The following is a 21,557-nucleotide window of genomic DNA, read 5'->3' as shown; positions in this document are numbered from 1 at the left end:
CTTTGCGCACGCCCAAAGGACTCTCCCGCTTCTTATCGCTCCACTACTTCCCTGCGCTTGCGCATTCAAGCCGCCAGATTTTCCTTTTCCGGGTCCCAACTGGGCTCGTTGGGCGCATGCGCCACTGCAGGTTGGCGGCTCGCGGCTCCTTCTTCCGGCCTCCCCCTTGGGCCGGCTCCCGCAGAAGCGGGGCGAGCGCGGAGCCAAAAGCGAGTGACCTGTGACCCCGGAAGTGGACCTCAGGGTACCAGGGCTTTCCCCGGGCCGGAACCGAGGGAGCCGTCGCCTGCACCCCCAGAGCATCCACCCCACGCCCACCTCTGGATGCCGCCGACGGGTGCCCGGCCCGTGCCCTGCTCCTGCCTGCCGGCCCGGCCCTTGGGAGCAGATCTGGGCCGGGGGTGGGGGCCCGGACCCCGCCTCTGATGCGTCTCCACCCCCGCGCCTGGGTCTCGCACCGGTGACTGCCCGGGCCGGCCCCGCCCCCTGCTCGCACCCGAGCCCCACCGACCTCTCTCCTCCGCTGGGGGGGGCCATGGCGTGAGCGCGAGGCCGGGCCCCGGGGCCCTCGGGCGCCACGCGGGGCATGGGCCGGGGGCCGCCCCCATGAGGGTCCCGGGAGGAGGGCGCGCGCAGCAGCGGCGGGGCCATGGGGTCGCAGGTATTGCAGATCCTGCGCCAGGGGGTGTGGGCCTCGCTCACCGGCGGTTGGTTCTTCGATCCGCACCAGAGCACCTTCTCCAACTGCTTCCACCTCTATGTCTGGATCTTCCTGCTCACCTTTCCTTTCTTGCTGTACATGGTGAGACGCTGCCGCCACCTGTAACTCCCGCCGGGGAAAGGGAGGGCAGATGTCACGGAGGGGTGCAACCTGGCAGGGATTCTGGGCTGTGGCTTGGGCACTAGGATGTAGGAAGAGGACTCTCAGTGCAGAGTTTGGAGTGTGTGAAGGAGAGGCCAAAATTTTCTGGCCTGGGTGACCTTGAGACCCTCACCTAGTTTCTCTCCAATTAGAAAGAAGACAGGGTTCCCCGACAGGGCCTTTTTATTAGTTGTATGCAGGGGTGATGAAGTCCTGTTGTGAATTTGTGAATCCTAGCCTTGACTGTGGCGGTAGGTCCACCCCACGGGGGCAGGGCTGTGTGAAGAGGGACCTGACTTGCTGCCACCTCCAGGTCCTGCCCCCCAGCTTGATGGTGGCTGGTGTGTACTGCCTTGTGGTGGCTGTCATCTTCGCTGCCATCAAGATTGTGAACTATCGGCTGCATGCTATGTTCGACCAGGGCGAGATTGTGGAGAAGCGCAACTCTACCATGGGGGAGCCAGAGGAAGAGCCTGCCCAGGGGGACGGCAGTCTGCCCAGGTGGGGCGAGGCAGGGCCTGTGTTGGAAATGGAGGGTCCTTGGTGCCTGGGCCTGAGCACTGGAGGATGGAGAAGGGGCTTAGGGAACATTGGGTCCAAGAACAGTTGAATGTTCTATGGTTGGCCCTGGATTTATCAGGGGGATCTGTGCGGAGAGTAGAGTGATGGGGATGGTGGGAGAAGTACTATGTGAAGAGGGAAGGTTAGCTGAAAGCTACTGTTCATTTCCACTGCTAGGGATCCTGGAGTGGAGATGACAGTATTTCGAAAAGTGAGTTCCACACCCCCGGTACGCTGTAGCTCTCAGCATTCCGTGTTTGGCTTCAACCAGGTCTCGGTGAGTGGTCCTGGCTCTCTCCCTACCCCACTCCTCTTCTGAAAGCCTTTCCCAACATGGGTATGTCCTGAGCCTACTTTTTGCCCTGTTTGCTCCTTCGTACTTTTTTTTTCTATTGCTCAGGAGTTGCTGCCCCGGATGGAGGACTCTGGGCCCCTCAGAGGTAGGTGGCTGCTGTTCAGAGCTGAAGGCCGTGGTGTGGAGCAGGAGGTGGCATGTGGAGGCCTTGAGGTCCTGCTGACGCCTCTGGGGCTGTGGTTGCAGACATCAAGGAGCTGGTGCGGGAGCAGGGCAGCAACAACGTGATCGTGACCTCTGCCGACCGAGAGATGCTGAAGCTAAGCTCACAGGAGAAGCTGAGTGAGTGGGCATGATGGCAAGGGCCTGGGGAGAAGACTAGCTGTCTTGTCTTTGAGTCACCCCAACTTTTTCTTCCCTGTGCTCTCTGTGTTCTCTCAGATGGGACCTCCTCAGTGTCCTGCCCCACTGGGTTCTCAGAAAGCAGGGCCATAGGACCCCCTCAGCCACCAGTCCCTTTTGTAGAATGCCATTCTGTCGTCTTCTGTCTTCTTCTCTTCTGATAGTTGGAGACCTTCCCCAGACGCCTCCAGGGGCTGCCCCAGACCCATCGCTCCCCAGCACGGACTCTTCAGAACGTTCTCCCCTGGCTGGAGATGGCGCCCCCTGGAGTGGGAGCAGCGTGGCTGACACTCCCATGAGCCCCCTGCTGAAGGGGAGCCTCAGCCAGGAGCTGAGCAAGAGCTTCCTGACGCTGACCCGGCCCGACCGGGCCCTGGTGAGGACCAGCAGTCGACGGGAACAACACCGGGGAGCGGGCGGCTACCAGCCCCTGGACCGGCGGGGCTCGGGTGAGCCCACACCCCAGAAAGCCGGCTCCTCGGATTCCTGCTTCAGTGGCACCGACAGGGAAACGTTGAGCAGCTTCAAGAGTGAGAAGACCAACTCGACCCACCTGGACAGCCCCCCCGGTGGGCAGGCCCCCGAGGGCAGCGACACAGACCCACCCTCGGAGGCAGAGCTGCCCGCTTCACCAGATGCCGGGGTCCCCTCAGATGACACGCTGCGTTCCTTTGACACAGTCGTAGGAGCAGGGACGCCTCCGGGCCCGGCTGAGCCACTCTTGGTTGTGCGGCCCAAGGACTTGGCCCTGCTGCGGCCTAGCAAACGGCGGCCGCCCGTGCGAAGACACTCCCCCGCGGGCCGCACCCCTCGGCGGTCGCTGCTGGAAGGCGGGGGCTTCTTCGAGGACGATGACACCAGCGAGGGCAGTGAACTGAGCCCGGCCTCCAGCCTCCGGTCCCAGCGCCGCTACAGCACCGACAGCTCCTCGTCCACTTCCTGCTATTCCCCTGAGAGTTCTCGGGGTGCGGCGGGGGGGCCCCGGAAACGACGGGCACCCCACGGGGCTGAGGAGGGGACGGCTGTGCCTCCCAAGCGGCCCTATGGGACCCAGCGGACGCCTAGTACCGCCAGCGCCAAAACGCACGCCCGCGTGCTGAGCATGGACGGGGCAGGGGGTGATGGCCTGAGGGGCCCCCTGGCTGGCTCCAAGGCTGAGCTGGAGGTCCAGGCAGGGGTGGAGCTGGCAGCCGGTGAGCCCGCTGTGCTGCCCCCCGAGGCCCGCCGGGGACCTGCGGCCAACCAGCCTGGCTGGCGGGGGGAGCTGCAGGAGGATGGTGCTGTGGGGGGAGGTGAGTGCCGGCTCCAGAGCTGGGGGGAGGCGAGCTCGGTAGGGACGTGGGTTTGGGCCAGGGGCAGCTGGAACGGACCTGGTCAGCCTCTGTCTCAGGCAGCAGATGGACAAGGACGCAGCGACCTAGTGACGTTGGCTGCCAAGCGCCTCAGATAAGCAAGGCTGGAGTGGTGAGGAGACCGAGGCAGAGACCTCAGGCACCTGGCTCCAGGTCCTGCAGGTAGCACCTGAGCCTCTGCTCTTTGAGGACTCTCAGTAGCCACATTCATCCTCCTGGGTCGCCAGTGGGGCAGAGCAGATCGCGTCCTTGTTTCCACATGTGGAAACTGAGGCCCGAGTGGTTAGGTGACCTGGCTGGGCCACAGAGGCGGGATACGGTTGGACTAGGCCTGACCTTTAACTCCATCCATCCAGGGGCACCTGTCTCCCCCAGTCCCCCAACCCTCCCTCAGGTTCTGTCCAAGCCTCTGTCACTTATGCTCGGGGGGCCTCTCTCTCTGATCAGCTGCCGAGGAGACTGGCAAGCGGGACCGCTCAAGCAGCGTGAGGCGGGCGCAGGCCATACGGAGGCGTCACAATGCCGGCAGCAACCCCACGCCCCCCGCCTCGCTCATGGGCTCACCGCCCAGGTGAGCACCTGCCGGCTGCTTGGACGGGGGTGGGGGCCGGCTGGCTCTAAGGGGTGCTGACCATGAGCCGACCCCTCCCCAGCAGCCTGCAGGAAGCTCAGCGGGGCCGGGCTGCCTCCCATTCCCGGGCGCTGACGCTGCCCTCTGCCCTGCACTTCGCCTCCTCGCTGCTGCTCACTCGGGCCGGCGCCAACGTGCACGAGGCCTGTACCTTCGACGACACTTCCGAGGGTGCTGTGCACTACTTCTATGACGAGAGCGGTGAGCCCCTCCCCCGGTCCGTGGCCAAGCCTCCTTCCCTCCCACTGAGGGTCATCGTCCCAGCAGCTGCGCTCTTGGTGCCCAGGGGCTGGGCTGCCATCCAGGGGAACCCAGCAGAGGGTTTTCCTCACTTGATGGCCCTGGTGCCCACGTGGGTTGGGCCTCGGTGCTTCTGTCCCTGACAGGCTGCCTTGTGTCCCACACCTGTGCCCCAGGCGTGCGGCGTTCCTACACCTTTGGCCTGGCTGGAGGCGGCTACGAGAACCCTGTAGGGCAGCAGGGGGAGCAGGCAGCCAATGGAACCTGGTGAGTCTCCAAGCTTGGGCTCTCCCGGCTCAGCAGCCGATGGGCTGCCATTTCTGGGGAGTTTTCTGTCTTCCTTCTTTGGGCTGGGCAGGGGCAGCTCAGACCTCTAGGAGGAGAGGAGGGTGGGCGGCGGTGAAGGGCAGGGAGCGGTGAAGGGTGGGCCTGCAAGGATCCCTTGGGTCTCTGGCTCCGTGGCACTTCCAAGCAGGAGGCTTCCAGGGCCTTCTAGGAGGCCCAGGACTTGGGAGGGAGGCCCTTCTGCCACCTCACTGCTCTGGACACCCCCGTGCTCCTGGGTATTTGAGCAGCTCCCTTGGGCCCCCAGTCATGGCCTGGCCTTGGCCTCGACCCCATTCCATTCCCAGCCTCACCCACAGCCCCGACCCTCACGGCTGCTCTTCCCACAGGGACCGCCACTCGCATTCCTCTAGCTTCCACTCGGCTGACGTCCCAGAGGCGACAGGTGGCTTGAACCTGCTGCAGCCGCGGCCCGTGGTCCTGCAGGGCATGCAGGTGCGCCGAGTGCCCCTGGAGATCCCAGAGGTAAGGAGCCAGCGTCGGGGAAGGACCTGCGGGGGGAGAGGTGCAGACCACCGAGCATTCACCCAGGCACCAGGAGGGACAGGTCACCCTGAGTGAGGGCTCCAGGGGCCCTGAGGTAGCTGTCTTGACCTTTGATGGCCAGCACAGGGTGCACAGGTCCTGGACCTGAATGGCTCAAGGAGTCGCTTATTTACTCGTTCAACGAACGTGTCTGGAATAGTTTTTTTTACCCTGGAGGGGCCCCCAGTTAGTGGGGACGGTGGGTGTTAGCGGTGGCACCTGCAGAAGGGGCAGTTGAGCTCACCTAGCGGTGGCAGCGCTGCCCCCTGTTCTGGGCGCCTGACGCGGGGGTCTTGAGGCATGCTGTTCGAGCTTGTCCATCCCAGCAGAGCTAGTGAGAGCGCCTCCTTTCATTCCTGAAAGCATCCCGACGTGAGCAATAACTGATGTGGTCAGCCAGGGAATAACAGAAGTACTAGAGATGTATGAGACACAGACTCAGAGTTAAACAGCAGTCGTGAAAGTAGCACCCACACACCCAGGGCCACAGAGAGGCCATGGGCAGCGCCCAGAAGCCCCACATGCTCCTTCCTGATGCGTTTATTCTCCTGAAGGTCACGTGGGATAGCAGTGCTGTCCTTTCACGGCCGAGGGTCTCCTCCAGAGGCAGGGGCCGTGCTGCTGGGCTCTCCGGAGCCCGGCGCAGGGACAGGCTCGTAGTTGTATCCCGTAAACACTTGTTGAATTAAAGACACGAGAAGCCCGAAGAGGTTAAGTAGTTGGTCCAGGGCCTCACAGCGCTGGCACTGGCACCCAGGCCTGTCTTCAGGGCCAGCGCTCCATGTGCTCCAGGGTAGGGGGTCAGAGTGACCCTGAGGGCTCTGTCTGGGAGGAGGGTAGTGTTTGTGCTGGTTCCTGAAGGATAAGGTGGATTTCTCTGAGCCCAGGAAGAGGCGGGAGATGCTGCCTGAGTGGGGAAGACAGACACAGGAGCTAGTAACCCTGGCGTCCAACAGCCCCGGAAGCCCCCACGGCCACTGAGCCCCGTCCTGGGAAGCTGGAGGAAGGAGTAGGCCCTTGGATGGAGGGTCAGGGCAGGCCGTGGGGCTGCTACATGGTGGGGACTTTCTGTGTTGACCAGCCAGTGTGCGCTGGGGGGTGGCAGTGGACCACGGGGGCGGGGGGTGCGGGGCTGATGGCCGCGGCCATGGGGACCGCAGTTTGACCTGCTGGACCAGGACTCCCTGCACGAATCCCAGGAGCAGACACTGATGGAGGAGGCGCCGCCCCGGGCCCAGCACAGCTACAAGTACTGGCTTCTTCCCGGCCGCTGGACCTCTGTGCGCTACGAGCGGCTCGCCCTGCTGGCCCTGCTGGACCGGTGAGCACCCACCCCCTTAGCCCCCAGTCCTTGATCATCCCTGGCCCCTGGCCTTCCAGACTCTGAATGTGTGGAGACTGTCATGGCAACGGAGAACCTAACTGCTGGGGTCGCTGAGGGTGCGTGGAGAGCTGGAGTCTGCAGTGGGATTTCTTTAGGTTCTTCTGGGTGCAGAGGGGTGGCCAAGTGGGTGGTGCGCTGGTCACTCCTCTCCCAAAGCTTTGCTGGAGACATTGTTCCTGTTCACTGTGTTGTTCTTTATTTGCTTCTGGGTGAGTGTCAATTAAACTGAATTCTGTACCCTGAAAAAGCTAACGAACCATTTGAGCTTTCCCTTTTTTCGGGAGGAAACTGAGGCCCAGAAAGTGAGAGAGATCAGATGACGTTTGTTGTGTGGGTGAATGATTTGGGCCTGGAACCTGTGTCCTGGCTTCCTGTGCTCTGGATTTCTCCCGGTGCTGAGACCAGTGTTTTGGGGGCATTGCCTGTGTGCATAGCATAGCGAGCGGGAGCCGGAGATGGGCAGATCCCAGAGTGGTGGCACCTGAGGCCTCAGGGTCTAGAGGGGGCAAAGACTGGGATCGGATGCAGGGTAGCAGTGGGGTGGCTTCCTGGAGCGGGTGCCACCTGGCCCTGGCCCTGAGAGGGCACAGCTTCACATACTCAGGATGACGGCTGGCATGGACACCGGCCTGGACATGGGCCTTTGTGGCTGGGTCCTGTTTCCCCCATCCCCTAACCCCTTGCCCCACTAGCAGGTGAGGAGGTGGGTGTGCTCTGACCCTGCTGTCTCTCCAGGACACGGGGGCTGGTGGAGAACATTCTCGGTGTCGGCCTGAGCAGCCTCGTCGCCTTCCTGGGCTACCTGCTGCTGCTCAAGGGCTTCTTCACCGACATCTGGGTGTTCCAGTTCTGCCTGGTGATCGCCTCCTGCCAGTATTCCCTGCTGAAGGTCAGGCCTGGCTTCCTGGGTCTCTTCCCTCCCATCTCTTCCCAGATGCACCCCTCTTCCCAGGACCCCTCTTGAGCGGGTTGAGCTCGAAAGCAGATAAGATGCTTCAGATCCCCTGTAGCCACCCCGCATCTTACAAATGAGAGAACTGAAGCTCAGGACAGTTCAGGGGCCTGCCCTGGTCATTCATAAGGGCCCAGAAGTGGAATCGAACAGATCCTGGGGCCTCTGACCCTCCCGTGGGCGCTGGCTCTCATCACCAGTGTAGCTCTTGTCTCTTGCAGAGCGTGCAGCCTGATGCAGCATCCCCCATGCACGTGAGTACCAGCAGAGCAGCACCTTTCCCCGCGAGGCTCAGGCCTGGGCCCTGGGCGGGGCTGAGACCAGGTGGGGAGGGTGTCGGGTGGGGGAGAGGCAGGGCTCCCTCACCACCCCCGTCACCCCTAGCTCCTTGGTCCTTCTGCCCCCAGCCTGCCAAGCTTTTTATCTTGGACCCAGGGCCAGGCACGGGACACGTGAGCGTGTGTGTGTGCACGTGCAAGTAGGGTGTTCAGTAGGGGAGGCCCGGCTCCTCACAGGCCCCCCTTCCCAGGGCCACAACTGGGTGATCGCATACAGCCGGCCTGTCTACTTCTGTATCTGCTGTCTGCTCATCTGGCTGCTGGACGCCCTGGGCTCAGCTCAGCCTTTCCCGCCTGTCTCCCTCTACGGCCTCACGCTCTTCTCCGCCTCCTTCTTCTTCTGCGCCCGTGATGTAGCCACTGGTAAGGCCGGGCAGGGTTGCGGTTGCCCAGGGAGCGAGGCCCCAGGGGTGGGCCGAGGGGCAGCCTGCAGGCTGACTGGCCTCCGCTTCCCCTCCCTGCCAGTGTTCACCTTGTGCTTCCCGTTCGTCTTCCTCCTGGGCCTCCTGCCCCAGGTGAACACCTGTCTCATGTACCTGCTGGAGCAGATAGATATGCACGGCTTTGGGGGCACAGGTATGGGGCCCACGGGTGGCTCGGGGGTGAGGAGGCAGTGTGGGGCCCAGGAGGGGCTATGGATTATGGCTGCGGCTCTGGCTGTTTGCTGAGCCTTCTCCCGTGGCTACATGGTGGGTTCTGAGAGCCCATCTCTTCCCCTCCCCTCCCTTCCCCTCCTGTCCCCTCCGCAGGCAAGTGGTTTAAACCCAAGAATGCCAGGGTTCCGAAGGCCTCTCTGGGCTGGGGGAAGCAGAGAACAGTGGGCTGGGGACGGGGTCTGGGGGAGTTGAGCGGCAGCGGGGGGCGGTGGGGTGGGCGGCCGGCAGGTAGGAGCTGGGCTTTACTAAAGGCTGTCGCTCACCTCGCAGCCGCCACCAGCCCACTCACTGCGGTCTTCAGCCTCTCCCGCAGCTTGCTGGCTGCTGCTCTGCTCTACGGCTTCTGCCTCGGAGCCATCAAGGTAGGGATGACCTGTCGGTGGCGGGCATACCGAAGCCCAGGGGGTTGTTGAGACAGGGCTGTGAATTGGGCTCAGCAGTGGCTTCTCCCACGGTTGGGGGGGGCACCCTCACCGCCCCCCGCCGCCATGCTTACCCTCATCCCCTCTGACCAGCATGGGTTCTCTCCCCAGACTCCTTGGCCAGAACAGCACGTCCCCGTCCTTTTCTCTGTCTTCTGTGGCCTCCTGGTAGCGCTGTCCTACCACCTAAGCCGGCAGAGCAGTGACCCCACCGTGCTCTGGTGGGTGCCCGCACGTACCTGTCTATGTGCGCACGTGTATACGTGTTTGCGTGTGTCTGTGCGTGTGTGTCTGTGCATGGCAGGGGTCGGGGGGGTGTCTGTGGGAGGAGGGGCCACCTCGCCAGACCCAGGCCCCTGACTCTTCTCATGCCCCCCAGGTCTCTGATCCGGAGCAGGCTCTTCCCTGAGCTGGAGGAGCGGAGCTTGGAGACGGCCCGCGCCGAGCCCCCAGACCCACTGCCAGACAAGATGCGTCAGTCAGTGGTGAGGACCGGGAGTGTCAGGGTCTAGTCTTGGGGTGCGGGGGTGTGGTCAGCCACTGGGTGGCGGGGACACCCAAGCTGGTGTTTCCTGACCCTGCAGCGTGAGGTCCTGCACTCTGACCTGGTGATGTGTGTGGTGATTGCTGTGCTCACCTTTGCCATCAGCGCCAGCACCGTCTTCATTGCCCTGAAGGTTCGTGTGGCGCAGACCACCCCGCCCCCTCCCCCCACCTCAGTCTCTGCCGGAGCCCGATTGCCCTGAGGGCCTGGGCAGCCATGGCCTCCCGTCCTTCTCCGCCCCTGGCTGACCTGTACCAGGTGGCCCCGTGGCCCTGTGGCCTGTTTCCCTTGGCTGAGCCTCCCACCTCTCCCTCTTGCAGTCCGTGCTGGGTTTTGTGTTGTATGCGCTGGCTGGGGCCGTGGGCTTCTTCACACATTACCTGCTGCCGCAACTCCGCAAACAGCTGCCCTGGTTCTGCCTGTCACAGCCTGTGCTGAAGCCTCTGGAGTACAGCCAGTACGAAGTGCGCGGTGAGTGCCCCCCGCCCTGGGCTGGGACCCCTCCACCCCTCCTGCCCTGATTTCCAAGCGGACCTGCAGCCTGATGGGAGCACAGGCCTCGCAGCTCAGAGTGCCAGCAGGGGGCAGCCTCTGCCCACACCGCCCCGTTCGCACTGGCACTGGCCCTGCGGCCCCTTCACTGCCCTCTCTACCCACTCCTGTGCCCGCTTCAGCCCATGCCTCACTTTCACCCTGCCTGCTCTACCCTTTTCCCACCTGCCTTCCGGTCTCTGAGGAGATGGGAGAAGTAAACTCCAGGACCTTAAAGGGACATGTTGTCGATAATTACAAGCTGGCTACCAATGAACTACACTAGCTTGGCATGCATTTTTACTTGGATTCTGCAACACAAAAACACCCCTGAGTCTATATTTAAACACCTGGATTTGTTTACTCTTTTTTTTTTCTTTAATATTTATTTGTTTATTATTTTGGCTGCTCCGGGTCTTAGTTGCGGCACACGGGACCTTCATTGCGGCTTGTGGGATCTTTAGTTGCAGCATGCGGACTCTTAGTTGCGGCATGCATGTGGGATCTAGTTCCCCGACCAGGGATCAAAGCCGGGCCCCCTGCATTGGGAGCACAGAGTCTTACCCACTGGACCAACAGGGAAGGCCATAAACATCTGGATTTGTTATGCGAAGGTCCACATGCCTTTTTTTCCATAGACAATGAAGGATTTTGCCCACTGGGCCAGCATCTCCATGTGGCTGCAGTCAGCTCGAGCCAAGTGGCAGGGGCCCCTTCCGAAGGGCCCTGAGGCTGAGGATCACTGTGTACTTGGGCCTCACCCAGCCCGCCCTGGCTCCGGTGGGCACCTGGGATGTCATCATCAGCCTTTATTTCACAGACAGCCGAATGGGCAGAGCACCTGCCCTAAGCCCCCAACACACCCGACCTGGGCCTCATCGCCCTCATCTGGGCTGCCAGAGATCAACCCCCCGCCCCGCGACCGCTCAGAATCTCTAGGGACCCAGAATGCCACATCCCCACGCCCTGGGGTTTGCCGTCTGTCCAGGTTCCCTTGGAGAGCACACCTGTCCTGCCCCGTGGTTGGAGGGGAATGTGGAGGACCCGGTGCTAGGCAGCAGTCCCACCTTCCCACCTTTTGCTGCAGGTGCTGCCCAGGTGATGTGGTTTGAGAAGCTGTACGCCGGCCTGCAGTGTGTGGAGAAGTACCTCATCTACCCTGCGGTGGTGCTCAACGCCCTCACAGTGGACGCCCACACGGTCGTCAGCCACCCGGACAAGTTCTGTCTCTAGTGAGGACCGCCAGCCCCCTGCCATCCCACCGTCTACATCACTGTGTGACACAGGGGGAAACTGAGGCCCAGAGAGGGAAGGACACCTGCCTCAGTTGCCCAGCAAGCTTAAGTAGGCCCCCAGCTCCTGACACCCTTTCCGGTGAAGCAGTTGCCTCTTCAAGAGCAGATGTGTCTCTCCAATGTGTCTGAAGGGGGTGACCTCTTTAGAGAGCAGAGACGAAGAGTCACTGGCCCAGAAGAGCAGGGCCCTGCCCAACAGAGCCCAGGCCAGGGCCAGCAAGGGATGGGCACCCACACCCACTGTGCCGAGTCTCCGCCCAGTGCCTAACGCCCACCCCTCGCCCACAGCTGCCGGGCGCTGCTGATGACCGTAGCTGGGCTGAAGCTGCTGCGCTCGGCTTTCTGCTGCCCACCCCAGCAGTACCTGACCTTGGCCTTCACCGTCCTGCTGTTCCACTTCGACTACCCGCGCCTCTCCCAGGGCTTCCTGCTTGACTACTTCCTCATGTCCCTGCTCTGCAGCAAGGTGAGACTGTGCAGCAAGCCTCCAGGCTGTGCAGCGGGAGCAGGCCTCTCGTGCCTTGGTGCGGGAGACCTTCCCCAGTCCATGGTAGCCACACTGGGGGCCTTCGCAGTGGCTCCTGGCGGGGCAGCCAGCATGCTGAGGTTTAAAGCGGGTAAGTGGTTTGCCTCAGGTCTCCTGGAGAATTGGTGGTCAGCTGGGATTTGAACAAAGGACCGTTCCCCGGCTCTGCTGGAGGTCTGCAGTGGTGCCTGCAGGGCGACCCCAGCGCAGGCCTGAGCTTTCAGCTCACTCATGTGGGCATTCTAGTCTGGTTTCTGGCCTGGCCCAGGATGGTGGCGATCCAGACTGTGTCCCCCTCTGAGGGCAGGGCCTGTGACTGTCTCTTAACTCTTGGTACCACAGTTGAGGCCCAGCCTCATCACTGAGAGTGGTGTGGCCTGAGCAAGTCATTTAACTGCTCTACCTTCTCGAACCTCAGTTTTCTCATCTGAGAAATGGGACAGCAGTAGGAGGCTCCTGGGGTGGTTCTACGAATTAAATGTCTAACGCCCCCTTGGCTGCTTTTGTCTGGAGCTGCTGATGGTATCGGGGGGTTTCGAGGCAGGTCCAGAGAGTAAGGGCTGGGAGTGATCTTGAGCTTGACTCCCATGTAGGCAGCAAGTGGCGTAGCCCCAAGGCTCTGAGTGGGTACTTGGTGGACCCTCCCTCTCTGTGAGTGATCTGCGTATCTTTTACCTTCCCCCCTTCCAACCCTGCAGCTGTGGGACCTGCTGTACAAGCTGCGTTTTGTGCTGACCTACATCGCGCCCTGGCAGATCACGTGGGGCTCGGCTTTCCACGCTTTTGCCCAGCCATTCGCCGTGCCACGTACCCAGCCTGCCGCCTGCTGCCTGGGTGTGGGTGTGCAGGGAGGACCGTGGCCTGGATGGGGCTGGGGGCCGCCAGGCGGGTTGGCAAGGGGGTGTGGGGCTAGTGAGGGAGGCCGGGGAGGGTCCTGCGTGCCTGCCACCTCCTTGACTCGTGCCCAGACTCGGCCATGCTGTTCGTTCAGGCCCTGCTCTCCGCACTCTTCTCCACGCCGCTCAACCCCCTGCTGGGTAGCGCCGTCTTCATCATGTCCTACGCGCGGCCCCTCAAGTTCTGGGAGCGCGACTACAAGTGAGTCTCGTGGGACACAGAAGCAAGTTCCGGGGGCGTCCCTGAGTGGAACTTGGCAGAGGAGCGGGATGGCTGCACCGGGGGGCAGGTTGCTGGGAGACGGGAAGGAGTTTGGAGCCCAGGCTGGGTGGGGCGCTGCAGGCTTCAGGGAGGTGGCTGATCCGAACGGGGCAAAACTCGAGCCAGGCTGAGGCCTCGGGCTCACACCCTAGGCTTCCTGGCTGTGTGGTCCTGGGTGAGTCCCCTCATGTCCCTGAGTCTCAGCCTCCCCCTCTGTCATGGGGCTGTCGTGGCGTCTGCCTCAGAGCGCAGGGGTGCGGGTTCGGAGGGGAGGTGTTTGGGGCTCACGGGAGCAGTTGTCTGAGCCCTGGGCAGCCTCGCCCTCTTGGCCACCTGTGTTGCCGCCCTCTCTCTGAACAGCACTAAACGTGTGGATCATTCCAACACCCGCCTGGTCACACAGCTGGACCGGAACCCTGGTGTGTACCCAGCCATCGGGGGCTTTAGGGCGGGGCCTTCCTGGAGGGAGCCTTGCTCACTTGTCACGTTGTCCATCTGTCCGTCCATCCTGGGTCCCAGGAGCTGATGACAACAACCTCAACTCGATCTTCTACGAGCACTTGACTCGCTCGCTGCAGCACACGCTGTGTGGGGACCTGGTGCTGGGCCGCTGGGGCAACTACGGCCCCGGCGACTGCTTTGTCCTGGCCTCCGACTACCTCAACGCCCTGGTGCACCTCATCGAGGTCGGCAATGGCCTCGTCACCTTCCAGCTGCGTGGCCTAGAGTTCCGGGGTGAGTCGCGGGGCCGAGTTTGACAGTGTGTCGGGGCTGGACTCTAGCCCTGCTCTGCTCCGGTTTGCTGGGCGCCTTGAGCAAGGGGCTCTCCCCGCCGGGCCTGGGTTTCTTAGTCCGAGCAGTGAGGCGGCAGGCTCTCTCCGGCCCAGCCCCGTCGCTGTCCTGACTGCGGCAGGTCTGTAGCGACCAGGCTGCTCTGATGAAAGCTCGGACCTGGAGCTCCCGCTGGCCTGCTCTGCGGTCTCAGGCCAGGACCAGGCTGGGGGGCCACACATAAGCCCTGGTGAGTGAGCCGGCTCCTTGCCCTCAGGAAGCTGTACCTGGCAGATGCCAGCTTCAGAAGGGGCTCACAAGTGCAGAGGGGCTCTAGGCACAGCTCGGGAGCAACATGAGCCTGAGCTTCAGTCTTTGCGTCTATAGATGAGGGACCAGACCCTGTCCCCTCCCCCCAACCCTCAACGCCCCAGTCACCCCACCGTGGCCACTGGGAGTCAGGAGGAGAAAGGGGCTTGTTTGTTAACCGGTTCACTTAGTAATGGTTACTCGCGTCGCATCTCGGGGAGGTGCCTGGGCACTGTCTGGGGAGGAGGTAGGCTGGGGTGTCCCTGTGGCCCCCTTACTGGAGCCCCCCTTCCCCGCAGGTACATACTGCCAGCAGCGTGAGGTGGAGGCCATCACAGAGGGCGTGGAGGAGGATGAGGGCTGCTGCTGCTGCGAGCCTGGCCACCTGCCGAGGGTCCTGTCCTTCAATGCCGCCTTTGGGCAGCGCTGGCTGGCCTGGGAAGTGACGGCCAGCAAGTACGTGCTGGAGGGCTACAGCATCAGCGACAACAACGCTGCCTCCATGCTGCAGGTCTTCGACCTCCGCAAGATCCTCATCACCTACTACGTCAGGGTATGAGGGGCAGGGGTCCCCGCCGGTGCGTGCTCACTGGCCAGGAGCATCCCGAAGGCCATCCTCTGGATCCTTGGGAGCCTGTTTTGCCCAAGGGAAGCAGAGGCCTCAGAGAGTTTAATCAGCCTCCGAAGTGTCACTGTTGGACAGCGGGCCTCAGAGGCCCATGTGCCTCTGATGGTGGGGAGCCCGGGGCGGGGGGCCTCCTGTCACCCTCCTCCAGGAGGCTCACATGGGGTGGTGAGTCCTGGGGGCCGGTGGGCAGCACGTGCACAGATACTCTCTCTGGTCCGAAGGGAGCCGTGGATTGGGTTCTGGGAAGCTTGAGGTATTGCCTTCTTTGCTGTGCCTGTCAATCCCCTTGAGAAGTGGGGATTCTCGCAGTTCTGTGAGGTGGCAGGGATGATGAGGGCGCTACAGGAGTGGGGTGAGTAGGGGTCACAGGTCCCCTCATGCTCTCTTAGCATCTGCCCTGGGGCTTGTCGTGGGCCCAGAAGGGGTGGCCTGTTGGAGTCCAGGTGAGCCTGCCCACCTGAGGTTCTCTCTAGGGCAGTCCTGTGCATCCCCCAGCTGTCCTTCGCTGCCAGTGGGCACCCCATCTGTGTCGCTTGTCAGAGAAACTGTACTTTCTCTACTGTGGATGTTTCCACCCGTCCACTCCTAGGGAAGGGTTTGTGAGCCCGCCCCATCCTTATTGTCACCAAGAAAGAGGCTGTGGTCCAGAAAAAGACATTCCCAGCTGCAGGTCACCCAGGGGTTACGATCCTGTCCACCTTCCTCTCCCCATCTCGAGAGAGGCGCTCCTGCCCAGGTCTCCCCAATTCCTCCCTCTCGGCCAGTGTAGGCTTCTCGTGGTGGTGCAGCAGACCCCAGCCAGGCCCCCAGCTAGCAGGCTGAGATGAGCGCCGCCCCTTCCCAGCTTCTTGAGGGGAAGCTGACTTGTCGCAGCTGCCTCAAAGGCTGGGCAGAATCACGGCCATGTGGAGGCGCCTGGAGGACCCAGGGAAGGCTCTGCCCAGGATGGAGTGTGGGCTGAAGTTTGGAAGGATGAATGGGGGCTGCTGAGGCGGAGCCTGGGGGGAGGCAGGTGTGCAGGGCAGCCCCACGGGCCTGGGGCAGTTCAGGGATGTGTCCCATCCAGCCCTGGGCTTGGCAGACCAGGCGGAGCCTTCCTGTGCAGATTTAGCCCCCCTTGGCACCTCCCACCCCTTGTCCTTCCGCGAAAGTCACTAAGTGCAGTTGCGTGAGAGATTCAGTGCAACTCTCGTGGCCACGGAGACACTGGCCCTGACATCCACCTGCAGCCAAGCCTTGGGGTGCTCTTAGCATTTCCAAGCCCAGGCGCATTCATTCTGCTGTTTGATTCTTTTAGTAACTCTTGGAAGAGGCGAGGTCAGTGTAATCGGCCCCTTTCACAGTTGAGAAAACTGAGGCTCACAGACCCATCCTTGCGGTTAGGTGGGATGAAGGCAGAAAAGATGCCGCAGTTGTGATGCTTATGAAGATTCAGTGAGCTGCCCCACGTGAAACACTGAGCAGAGCCACTGAGCTGCCAGCAAATGCTTGCAGGCGGGCGCTGTTACTCCTGAGAACCACTCTAAAGGCTGGGCCCCAGGACTGCTGGTTCCGTAGAACACCATGTGGTTGTGCAAGTTAATGCAGCACTTCTGTGTGCCAGGCCAGCTCCTCCCCCGGTCCCCGAAGTTTTTTTTTCTGGTTCTTCTTGGGGGCTGTGGAGATGCCCTCTGAGCAAGAAGGTCAGTCTGGAGCCAGTCTGCCTGGAGCCCAAGCTGCCCCACAGCCCTCCTGCCCCATTCACCCCGTTAGGCTCCTGGTGCCCCTTCCTCTTGGTAAGGGGGCACCCAGCCCTCCCCAGACTGCCCACTCACCTGCCACAGCCGAGGCAATGCTGGGCCCAGGCTCCCAGCTACCAGGCAAGCTGCTGTGTGCCGGGAACCGAACTGACGAGGCTCCGCCTATAGCCATGGCCTCCAGGTGTCCCCACCATCACCACCTAGGGAGCTATTTGAGGCCCTTGGCTCTTCCTGGCTTGTACTGTGGCCATTTTGCCCAGGCTCTTAGCCTTCCCATGTCTACCAGAGCCATCCTGCTGGACTCCCCTACTGCCTAGGTGCCCTCTGTTCATGGCCAGCTGCGTCAGCCTCCCCAGCTCTGGACTTCCCACCCCTTCCCCGGGCAGAAGCCCATCCCGTTGGCTCCATCCCAGGGCAGCACACAGAATCCCAGTAACCTCACTGGCTGCCAGCTGCCGGCCTCACACTGCCCATCCGTGCCGGCTGTGTCAGCTGCCTACTTCCAAGAGCTCCTCTCCATTTGCCCAAACCCCTGCTTAGAAGCCAGCAGGAACTCTTAAAGGATCCAGGAGCCCCAGACTTTGGGCACAGACGCCGTGCCTCTGGCTTTTTTCTGAGGGGAAGCCCTGTGGCTGTCACACTTCAGCTGCCTCAAGGGGCCCAAGACCTAGGGGGCACTTAGGCCCCACTGGCCTGCAGGCAGCCCCACGACCTTAGTCTGACCTTCCGGGGCCTCTGAGGTCTGGATGCCACAGCATCGTGGTATTGTGGTGCTGGCCAGCTCACCCTGCCCTGGTGTGTAACTGCGGGCAAGTCTGTCGTCTGTCTGGGCCTCAGTTCCCCTTACAAACGGCAGGAGGGAAGGGCAAGCGTCCGAGCACTTGCCACAGTGCACCACCCTCCAGGGGATGCTCCGTGAGGAGGGCTGCTTCCCGCCAGCTTTCCCCTTCCCCCTCCCTGGCCGAGAGGAGGGCAGCAGACTCGCCTGTGGGGCTTCAGGGAGCTGAGATGGGACACAGGACGGGTGTCCTGGGAAGCCGACTTCAGCTCAGTCTAAGGGAGAAGCCTCTTTTTTTTTTTTGGCCACGCCGCATGCCTTGTGGGGTCCTAATTCTCTGACCCGAGATCGAACCCCGGGCCTTGGCAGCGAAAACGTGGAGCCCTAATCACCGGACTGCCAGGGAGTTCCCACGGAGAAGCCTCTTCACCCTGACGCTGTCTCCTGCAGTGGCCAGGGCGAGGGCACTCCCGCGGTCACTGACCCCAGCCCTCTCCTCCCAGAGCATCATCTACTATGTGAGCCGCTCTCCAAAGCTGGAGGCCTGGCTGAGCCACGAGGGCATCGCGACAGCCCTGCGTCCTGTGCGGGCACCTGGCTATGCTGACTCAGACCCCACCTTCTCGCTGAGCGTGGATGAGGACTACGACCTTCGCCTCTCTGGCCTCTCGCTGCCCTCCTTCTGCGCCGTGCACCTGGAGTGGATCCAGTACTGCGCTTCCCGGCGCGGCCAGGTCCGGCCACCGCTACCCTGGGGCTGCCTTCTCCCCCTCGGCCTCCCCCGTCCCCGTGCAGGTTCTTCTCACCCTCAGCCTCCCTTGGCCTGGGCCCCAGCCCCCACCCCAAGTTCCCTGTCCCAGGTCTGAGCTGGGCTCTGGGGACGGGGGTCCTTGTGCCGCAGCCTGTGGACCAGGATTGGAACTCGCCGCTGGTCACGCTGTGTTTTGGCCTGTGTGTGCTGGGCCGCCGGGCCCTGGGGACAGCTTCACACAGCATGTCGGCCAGGTGAGTGCCCGCAAGTCCAGCCGGGCCTGTCGCTCTCCCCTCCTCTACCTCCATGAAGAGCTCTGGGCCTCTGGCCTCAGCCCCCAGGGGCCAGATCAGTCCTCCCTTCAGTGTGGCTCTTTTACCCATTGTGACCTTGCCTGCTCCTCACCGCCCTGTGAGGGACATGGGCAGAGATTGACCTTGTCAAGATGGCGAAACTGAGGCCCAGCATAAAGAGCGGTCTCCGCTCTGACCCCTGCACATAGAGTCAGAGCTCAGGAACCCGGGAGCCCCCTGTGCATTCGCCTCCCCTCCTCCTCTTCCCCAGCCTGGAGCCCTTCCTCTACGGCCTGCACGCCCTGTTTAAGGGGGACTTCCGTATCACCTCCCCGCGCGATGAGTGGGTCTTTGCCGACATGGACCTGCTTCACCGCGTGGTGGCACCTGGGGTTCGCATGGCCCTCAAGCTTCACCAGGTAGGGAGAGGTGTGCCCAGGCAGGGTGGGCGGGGGCGAAGTCTCTGCCCAGGCCAGGGGCCGCCGACCTCAGCCCTCCGTCCTCCCCGCAGGACCACTTCACGTCCCCAGATGAGTATGAGGAGCCGGCCGCTCTGTATGACGCCATCGCAGCCAACGAGGAGCGGCTGGTCATCTCTCACGAGGGCGACCCGGCCTGGCGCAGCGCCATCCTCAGCAACACGCCCTCGCTCTTGGCGCTGCGGCACGTCTTGGATGACGCCTCCGACGAGTACAAGATCATCATGCTCAACCGGCGCCACCTCAGCTTCCGTGTCATCAAGGTGGGGACGGCCGCTCGCCCGACCCGGCCCCCTTCCTGGCGCGGCCTCCTGACCCCCGCGTGTGGCCTCCGCAGGTGAACCGCGAGTGCGTGCGCGGCCTGTGGGCCGGGCAGCAGCAAGAGCTGGTGTTCCTGCGCAACCGCAACCCCGAGCGAGGCAGCATCCAGAACGCCAAGCAGGCGCTCCGCAACATGATCAATTCCTCCTGCGACCAGCCGCTGGGCTACCCCATCTACGTGTCGCCCCTCACCACCTCGCTGGCCGGCAGCCATCCCCAGCTGCGGGCACTGTGGGGCGGCCCCGTCAGCCTGGGCGCCATCGCCCGCTGGCTTCTGCGCGGCTGGGAGAGGTGAGCTCCGACCCCCCGCCTCTAGCCCGCAAGGCCGGGGTCATAGGGCAGGAAGGCAGGGCTCGGAGAGAGGAAGCAACTCTCTCCGGGGTCTGACTGAGGAAGTGCTGGAGCCAGGATTGAGCCCCGAGAGCTGACCCCTTCCCCGAGCTGACCCAGCCACACACGCTGCCCCCTCAGCCGGAGCTGAAGGTGGCCTTTAGCCTGAAGCACCGTTGATGACGCTTCCTTTTTTTTTTTTTTAAGATTTATTTATTATTTATTTTATTTGTTTTTGGCTGTGTCGGGTCTTAGTTGTGGCACGTGGGATCTTCGTTGAGGCATGCCATGTCTTTTGTTGCAGCACGTGGGCTTCTCTCTAGTTGTGGCGAGCGGGTTTCCTCTTCTCTAGTTGTGGCACGCAGGCTCCGGGGCCTGTGGGCTCTGTAGTTTACGGCACTCGGGGTCTAGTTGAGTCGCCCTGCGGCATGTGGGATCTTAGTTCCCTGACCAGGGATCGAACCCGTGTCCCCTGCGTTGTAAGGTGGAATCTTTACTACTGGACCACCAGGGGAGTCCCTGATAAGCCCTCCCTTAAAAGCCCCGTAGGGACTTCCCTGGTGGTTCAGTGGTTAAGATTCCGTGCTTCCACTGCAGGCGGTGCGGGTTCGATCCCTGGTCAGGGAACTAAGATCCCACGTGCCACGCAGTACGGCCTTAAAAAAAAAAAAGAAAAAAGAGAAAAGCCCTGTAAAGTAGATGGCAAAAATCTTTTAGAAATAGGACTCTGGGCTCTGAGATGGTAGGTGACCTGTCTTGGGTTGGGGACTTGTGCATGTGAGGTCTTTGTATCTCCCACCCCCTACCAACCTCTTCTCCGCCTCCCCTCCCCCAGGCTTCATAAGGGCTGTGGTGCCGGCTGCAACAGCGGCGGGAACGTGGATGACTCGGACTGTGGTGGAGGCGGCGGCTTGACCTCCCTCGGCAATAACCCCCCCTTGGCACACCCCACACCTGAGAACACAGCAGGTGAGCAGGCAGGGCCGCGCTGAACCGCTGAGTGGGGAGGGCAGCCTAGCCGACTGAAGTCTCTGCCCTCTTATCTGTCTCCCACAGGCGGTGGTGACCAGCCCCTCCCACCAGGCCCTGCCTGGGGCCCGAGGCCCTCCCTGAGCGGCTCTGGTGATGGGCGCCCCCCTCCTCTGCTTCAGTGGCCACCCCCTCGGCTCCCTGGACCATCGCCCACTTCTCCTGCCCCCACTGAGGGTCCCAGGCCCTCAAGGCCCCCTGGCCCTGGCCTCCTTAGTTCTGAGGGTCCCAGTGGGAAGTGGAGCCTGGGGGGTCGGAAGGGGCTAGGGGGATCCGAGGGGGAGCCAGCCTCAGGGAGCCCTAAAGGAAGCACCCCCAAATCTCAGGTAAGGTTCTTACGGGAGGGTCGGGTCCTGGGCAGCTCAGGTCTGCTCTCCTACCAACCTATCTCCCCTCCCTCAGGCGCCCCTAGACCTCAGTCTCAGCCCGGACATCAGCACCGATGCCTCACCCTCCAGAGCAGTGCAGGACATTCCTTGCTTGGACAGCAGTGCTCCTGAGAGTGGCACGCCCACTGGGGCCCTGGGTGACTGGCCTGCCCCCACTGAGGAGCGTGAGAGCCCGGCTGCCCAGCCCCTGCTGGAGCATCAGTACTGAGTGGCCTGGTGCCCTCTGGGTCCCAGCCCAGGATTCAGAAACTTGGACCCCCAGCCTTTGACCCTTTCTGCTGGACCACAGAACTGAGTGGCTTTGGCTCCCACATGTGAACCCTGACCTCTGGCTGCCTTAGCCAGAGCACCAGAACTGAGTAGCCCAGACCTCTGACCTTGGCCCCTGATCTCTCATCCTAATTCAGGGCCTGGGCTCCCCAAACTGAAGCAGGCAGCATTCCAGCTGGGCCCTAAGAGCCAAACCCATGGGCTGGTCCTGCTTCAAGCCCACGGCCAGGACTGACTTGGCCCCTCGGCCTGCACTGCCTGCTGGGGTAGCCCCTTGGCCTTGGACTTGGGGCTGAAATGTGGGGAGGGGGGTTTCTTTTTCTTTTTTTCTTTTTTCTTTTTTTTTTTTCGTGCTTCAGAGACACCAGAATTAATAACACTATTTTTGATTTTGGTTGGTAGTTTCTTCTTCCATCTGGGGGTGTTTGGGTGGAGGGTAGATGAGCACAGA

The 21,557-nt window shown here is 62.3% G+C and overlaps 1 protein-coding gene across 8 annotated transcripts; it reads left to right on the top strand.

The window, feature by feature from the left end:
- The first annotated feature begins 33 nt into the window (after nt 1-33).
- On the top strand, nt 34-21,500 carry PCNX3 (pecanex 3). 8 transcript variants are annotated; one of them, XM_057552452.1, is made up of 35 exons: nt 34-802; nt 1,284-1,363; nt 1,601-1,700; nt 1,824-1,863; nt 1,965-2,060; nt 2,285-3,412; nt 3,920-4,043; nt 4,126-4,304; nt 4,520-4,610; nt 5,018-5,153; nt 6,374-6,534; nt 7,333-7,486; nt 7,771-7,803; nt 8,079-8,250; nt 8,353-8,463; nt 8,814-8,905; nt 9,077-9,186; nt 9,345-9,450; nt 9,550-9,642; nt 9,830-9,980; nt 11,128-11,272; nt 11,624-11,801; nt 12,560-12,697; nt 12,853-12,959; nt 13,380-13,438; nt 13,539-13,754; nt 14,399-14,652; nt 17,748-17,978; nt 18,146-18,249; nt 18,560-18,707; nt 18,800-19,030; nt 19,105-19,379; nt 20,254-20,387; nt 20,475-20,773; nt 20,850-21,500. In XM_057552452.1, exons 1-35 carry the CDS (start codon nt 650-652, stop codon nt 21,042-21,044), a joined length of 6,024 nt encoding a protein of 2,007 aa, XP_057408435.1. In that variant the 5' UTR covers nt 34-649; the 3' UTR covers nt 21,045-21,500. The 8 variants fall into 8 exon arrangements, with proteins under 8 accessions (XP_057408435.1, XP_057408429.1, XP_057408433.1 ...); XM_057552446.1 differs by having other exon boundaries at nt 1,176-1,363; nt 4,129-4,304; XM_057552450.1 differs by having other exon boundaries at nt 1,176-1,363; nt 6,413-6,534; nt 12,560-12,668; nt 12,830-12,959.
- The last annotated feature ends 57 nt before the right edge of the window (nt 21,501-21,557 follow it).

The sequence above is a fragment of the Balaenoptera acutorostrata genome, chromosome 9 (genome assembly GCF_949987535.1).
Source record: "Balaenoptera acutorostrata chromosome 9, mBalAcu1.1, whole genome shotgun sequence".
Classification (NCBI taxonomy): domain Eukaryota; kingdom Metazoa; phylum Chordata; class Mammalia; order Artiodactyla; family Balaenopteridae; genus Balaenoptera; species Balaenoptera acutorostrata.
This window is presented reverse-complemented; position numbering and strand designations above follow the sequence as displayed.

Bases quoted from the DNA above. Each gene is read 5' to 3' on its own strand.
- PCNX3 (XM_057552445.1), top strand. From the start codon at position 650: ATGGGGTCGCAGGTATTGCAGATCCTGCGCCAGGGGGTGTGGGCCTCG. The intron at 1,364-1,600 runs GTGGGGCGAGGC...TTCCACTGCTAG, and splicing joins GGGGACGGCAGTCTGCCCAG to GGATCCTGGAGTGGAGATGA. The intron at 5,154-6,373 runs GTAAGGAGCCAG...TGGGGACCGCAG, and splicing joins TGCCCCTGGAGATCCCAGAG to TTTGACCTGCTGGACCAGGA.